This window comes from Penaeus vannamei, chromosome 12 (assembly GCF_042767895.1).
Source record: "Penaeus vannamei isolate JL-2024 chromosome 12, ASM4276789v1, whole genome shotgun sequence".
Lineage (NCBI taxonomy): Eukaryota > Metazoa > Arthropoda > Malacostraca > Decapoda > Penaeidae > Penaeus > Penaeus vannamei.
The window spans coordinates 5825639-5831800 of NC_091560.1; the positions used below are offsets into that span (position 1 = coordinate 5825639).

Below are 6162 nucleotides of genomic sequence, written 5' to 3' on the forward strand. Positions count from 1 at the left end.
AAATATAGGCACGCAAACACCGATAAATGGGATGTGACGCTGCATAGTGACGTCATCGTCGTCTGGTCTACCTGTAATATAAGTGGGATCTCATCACAACCAGGTAATGCGAATACGTGTTGGAATAAGGTTAATCATGAGAGTAGGGAGAATGATGACGGTAAGACAAATCATCAGTAGGTTTGTTAAGATTGTGCAAGGCCCGAGACAATGAGTGTACGTATAGATAGACATGTATATACACAGAAATGAATGCATATCTGTCTATCTATCTGATATGTATACATTTGTCTGTCTACCTGGTAGATATGCATGCCTAGACAGATAGATATGCATTTATTTCTGCATCTATACATGTCAAACATTCGAATATTCACTGGGTCGAGCCTCGCGCAAATGTAACAAACTGACCGTATCTCAAAAGCAGTAATCACCTCCGCACATACCTAACAACCTCTCCGTCCACGCACAGACCCAACACAGCGGGCTACGACCACCCCGACAGCGTGTGGGGAAGGTCGTGATGAGCGGACCACCCCACCACCTTCCCCTTCCACCCCACCATCCTCTAAGGACGGCAAACCCCAAGAGGAAGAATGCCAAGGGAACCAGGAGACCTTGCTGTACGCCGTGTATGGCATGGCCGCTCTCTGCGCGTTGCTCTTGCTCATTAGCTTGGCTCTGTGCGTGAGAATCTTCTCCGTAATGAGAATCAAAGGTAAGTGTAGGCTGTGTAAGGGGGAAAGATGAGTGTAGGCTGTGTAAGGGGGGGGGGGCAAGGGAGGTAGGGAAAGAAGGGAAGGTAAAAGAGGAGGGATAAAGAGAGGTGGAGCAACAGGCGGCGGTAGGTAGACAGAGAGGACGAGGAGGAGAGGAAGGAAGAGAAAGGTGGAGAGTTAGGGAGGGGAGGAGGGAAGGAAGGAGGAAGGAATAGAAGGGAGAGGTAATAGGGAAATGGAGGGAGGAAGGGAGGACGTGAAAGAGAGACGGGGGCTGGAGAGGAGAATGGTTACGAAGAGAGAAAATAGGGTTAGAGAGGAAGAGTTAGTAAGAGAAGGAAAGAATGTTAGAAGACAGGAAGATAGAAAGAGGAAAAAATATTAGAAAGGGAGGGAGAGATAGATTTATATATATATATATATATATATATATATATATATATATATATATATATTACATATATACATATATATATATATATATATATATATATATATATATATATATTACATATATATATTACATATATATATTACATATAAATATATATATATATATATATATATATATATATATATTACATATATATATATTACATATATATATATATATATATATATATATATTACATATATATATATATTACATATATATATATATATATATATATATATATATATATATATATTACATATATATATATATATATATATATATATATATATATTACATATATATATATATTACATATATATATATATATATATATATATATATATATATATATATATATATATATATATATATATATATATATATATATATATATAAACACACATATATATGTGTGTATTTAAACCCAGGAACAGAGATAAACATAAAAAGACAGACATATGTAGACAGAAAGACGGAAATATACAGCTATATAGGCCTACACACCGAACCCAAGACACCCCAACTAACCTTCCCTCCTTCGTCTGCCTCCCGACGCAGCTTCAGTCGAGGGCTTGGCCACAGCAACATATTCAGCCCCGAGAAAACCGATCGACGACGACGCCATCTATGAGGAGATAAACGACAACATTCCCACGGCCTTTCTTCCCCCGTCCCTCTGCCAGGGCCTGAACCACGCCGCCCAACGCCCTCAATCAGAACACGACAGCGAGAATAGTCTGTACGGAGCAGTGTCTCAGTAGGAAACGGGGGTGGTCTCAGCAGAAGGGGTGTGGACCACTGTTTTAGCTGAAAATGTGGATCATTGTCTGAGCAGTGCGTGTATGGGCCATTGTTTTAGCTGAAAGTGTGTCTAGCGCTGTTTCAGGAGAAAGCGTATGGACCAGTGTCTCAGCAGGAAGTGTGTGGACCACTGTTTCAGGAGAAAGTTTATGGAACACTTTCTCCGCAGAAAGTGTGTGGACCATTGTTTTAGCTGAAAGTATGTATAGCGCTGTTTCAGGAGAAAGTGTACAGACCAATGTCTCAGCAGAAAGTGTGTGGACCACTGTTTCAGGAGAAAGTTTATAGAACACTTTCTCCGCAGAAAGTGTATGAACCACTGTTTTAGCCGAAAGTGCGTGGACCATTCTCCGAAAGTGTATAGACAGCTGTCTCAGCAGGAATTTTATGGACCACTGTCTCAGCAGAAAGTGGCGATGGTCTATACTGCCCGCTGTCTCAGTAGAAAGTGAGAATTTGTACAGATTGCTCTCTATACTTGTGCTGCTGTGTGTTGAGACAGATATTTTGTGGTCTATTGAGGTGACTTGTATGCTGTAAGATTGTTATTGATGCTCTGTTACTAGCGTCCTTATTATCTCTACCAAAGAAGTTATTGTTTTTGGTAGCATTGGTTTGTTAGTTTGTTGGTTGGTGAGCAGGATCACTTAAAAAGTTATGAACAGATTTTTATAAAACTTTTTACTAGAGGTATGTCTTAGTCCGAATTAGATGCCACCAGATCATGATCCGGATAAAGGAATTTTATAGGATTCGTTAGCACTGCGAGATAGGGACACGGACGTCACCAGTGTACTTGAAAAAGAGGTATGCGCTATCTAAGTGCTGCTAGTTGTTGTTGCAATAATGATAACAGTGATGATAAAAACAACACCAAAAATAACAATAGCAATTGTTATTATTATCAAGATCATCATTCTTCTTTAACTTAATTATGTCTTTATATCAAAATACAGTTATTCCTTTTCTCTCTACCTACTACTTCTCTCATCCACCCTCTTTCTTCAATGTATTACCCGTATTATCAATCAATGTTATTAATACCATTGTTATGAGGACGGCTATCATATCACTGCTGTTTTTATTGTTATTATTATTATCATTGCTGTTATTATAACTACTATTATTTTATTATCAATATGATCATTATTATCATTATCATCATTATCGTCCCAGCATCATTACTGATATTGTTTTATTTGTTTTAAATGTTATTATTATGATTATCATTCCTAATATTATCATAGTTATTGCGATTGACATTATTATTGCTGTTATTGTTATTATTATAATAATAACTATGTATATGTATATATATTTCCATTGTACATATATAATCACATAGCCAAGGGTTCCACAAGCCTCATTTCACGGCTTATCGACTCTCTGGCCGGAGCTGTCTCAGGGACCAAGGCTGAGTCTGGGAGGCCGGAGCTGTCTCTGGGACCAAGGCTGAGTCTGGGAGGCCGGAGCTGTCTCTGGGACCAAGGCTGAGTCTGGGAGGCCGGAGCTGTCTCTGGGACCAAGGCTGAGTCTGGGAGGCCGGAGCTGTCTCTGGGACCAAGGCTGAGTCTGGGAGGCCGGAGCTGTCTCTGGGACCAAGGCTGAGTCTGGGTGGTAGACGCCAGAGGCTTGCCATTATTTACATTTCGACTTTAGACTGGGATTATCACCCTTCTGTCCAGCCCTTATCGCTCCATTCGAGGCCTCCAGGGAATCCAGATCAAGGACTTCCTTCGGCCAGTTTCTGATAAGTCACTCGTAGAAAAAAGAAGACCAGAACCTCTATAATGAACTTAAATAGAAACTATATATCATCATGTTATATCATCCAGAAAGAAGAAGTAGCACAGGAGCCGGGGTTGGGTCCGACTAGAACCCGGGCCTATGGAGGAGGAGAATGCAAGGGAGAGGATACAAAATACATCATTTATAGTTATTTTCCTTTTACGAAATATGTTTTTTTTTTTTTTTTTTTTTTTTTTTTTTTTTTTTTTTTTTTTTGCAAATTTCCCGAATGAATAATTTTCTATATTCCAGAATAACCCATTTAGGCTTATTCCGGAATTAGTTCTTTTGCTTATTCCGGAATTTGTTATTTTGCTTATTCCAGAATTACGTATTTTGCTTATTCCGTAATTAGTTTTCCTCATTCTGGAATAAGTTAGTTTCCTTATTCCAGAATAACCATTTTCTCTATTCCGGAATAACTTATTTTCCTTTTTTTAGAAGTTATTTTCCTTATTCCAGAATAACTATTTTCCTTTTTCTAGAAGTTATTTTCCTTATTCCAGAATAACTATTTTCCTTGTTTCGGAATAACTATTTTCCTTATTCCAAAATAAGTTATTTTCCCTATTCCGGAATAACTTATTTTCCTTGTTTCGGAATAACTATTTTCCTTTTTCTAGAAGTTATTTTCCTTATTCCAGAAGTTATTTACCATATTCCAGAATAACTATTTTCCTTGTTTCGGAATAACTATTTTCCTTATTCCAAAAAAAGTTACTTTCCCTATTCCAGAATAACTTATTTTCCCTATTCCATGATCTAATTCTGAAGCTCTGGCCCGACGTACTTATAATAACCACTTGTATAAGTAACAGTTTTTCAGTCTGTTCATAATGTTTATATGAAAAAGAGTAATATATGATAATAATGAGGATAATAGATTTGATGATAATGATAAGGATGTTACTTGATAGTGATGATGATTATTATAATGATTGTAACCATAATGATAACGATATTAATGAAAATGATGATTGTAACCATAATGATAATGATATTAATGAAAATGATGATAATGACAAATGATAATAATGATGATAATGAATAAAATAGAAATAGTAACAACAGTAATTATTATAATATCAATTGTAATAATGATAATGAGAATAATAATAATATCTGGTATGGCGGAATGTTCAGTGTATCAGCTGCCGAGTGTAGAGTGTTTTGAATAAAGATATGAATGATAAAAAATGTGAATAAGGAAATATGATTGATAAAAAGATATGAATAATGTGTAAATATGAATAATTAAAAATGTGAATAATGGAAATATTAAAAATGTGAATAGTAAGAAATTATGGATAATTAAGAATGTGAATGATGGAAATATGAATGATTAAATATATGAATAGTAAGAAAATATGAATGATTAGAAATATGAATAATAGGAAAAATAACAATAAAACACATGAATATAAGAAAAGTTGAATGATAAAGAATATGAATAGAAAATATGAAAAATCAAAAATATGAATAATAATAAGAAAATATCAGTAATAAGATATGACTGATAGAAAATATGAATAATGAGAAAATGTGAATGATAAAAGATGAAAAAAAGAAAATATGAATGGTAAGAAAATGATAATTAATATGATAATCCAAAATGTATATTCCTATATTTAAAAATTTCCAAAGAAAAATATGAGCAAAGTTAATAACTCCGATTAGTGATCAATTATTTGTATCAATATCTCTTGCAAATAATTCATTTTATTTAGTAAATATTGTATCTTTTGTATCTTTTTTGTACCTTCTCTTATTACTTATACGTAGTTTTCTGAATAATTAGATAATGAATGAAATGTGGACACACACGTGTGTGTGTGTGTACATATCATCGTCATCATGGGGGCTGACGCCGACGGGGGCGCATAGCCGCATCCACCCTTCGCTTCCACCTACGAGGATCCCTCATGGCTAGACGCCAGGCAGGGACTCGGCCCATCTCTAGTTCTTCACGGCAGGTTTGGTCGATCTGCCCAAGCCATGACTTCCTCGGTCGTCCCACAGGCCTCCTCCACCCAGGGTTGTCTCGAACAGAGACGACCCGATGGGCAGGATCATCCTGAGGAAAGTGAGCCAGGTGGCCATATAGCCTGAGTTGGCGGTCTTGTGCCAGTCTCACGGTGCAACCGTTGGTTGGACACATGGTCCCGCCAACAGTACCCCATGATCTGGCGCAAGGACCTATTACAAAAGGCTTCAAGACGAGCCTCCAAGGCACAGGACAATGTCTAGGTTTCGCTACCGTATAGCAAAACTGGCATTATCAGGGCCTTGAAAACCCGTAGCTTGGTCCTTCTGCACAGGTACCGACATCTCCAAATACTCTTGTTGAGAGAGTTCATGACCCCTGCTGCCAGGTCAATCCGTCAGAGTTATGAACTACACTACCAAGGTATGTAAAGC

At 36.9% G+C, this 6162-nt stretch overlaps 1 protein-coding gene across 1 annotated transcript in view; it reads left to right on the forward strand.

Annotated features, from left to right (window-relative positions):
* The window catches only part of LOC113817830 (uncharacterized), a 106083-nt gene extending 100596 nt beyond the window's left edge, over positions 1-5487 (forward strand). The window contains exons 3-6 of the mRNA XM_070127606.1: positions 1-103; positions 473-718; positions 1714-3345; positions 3460-5487. The exon at positions 1-103 is cut by the window's left edge and continues 48 nt beyond it. Coding sequence (XP_069983707.1) covers positions 1-103; positions 473-718; positions 1714-1916 — 552 coding nt within the window. The 3' untranslated portion in view covers positions 1917-3345; positions 3460-5487. The remainder of the gene's footprint in view (positions 104-472; positions 719-1713; positions 3346-3459) is intronic.
* Positions 5488-6162: the final 675 nt, after the last annotated feature.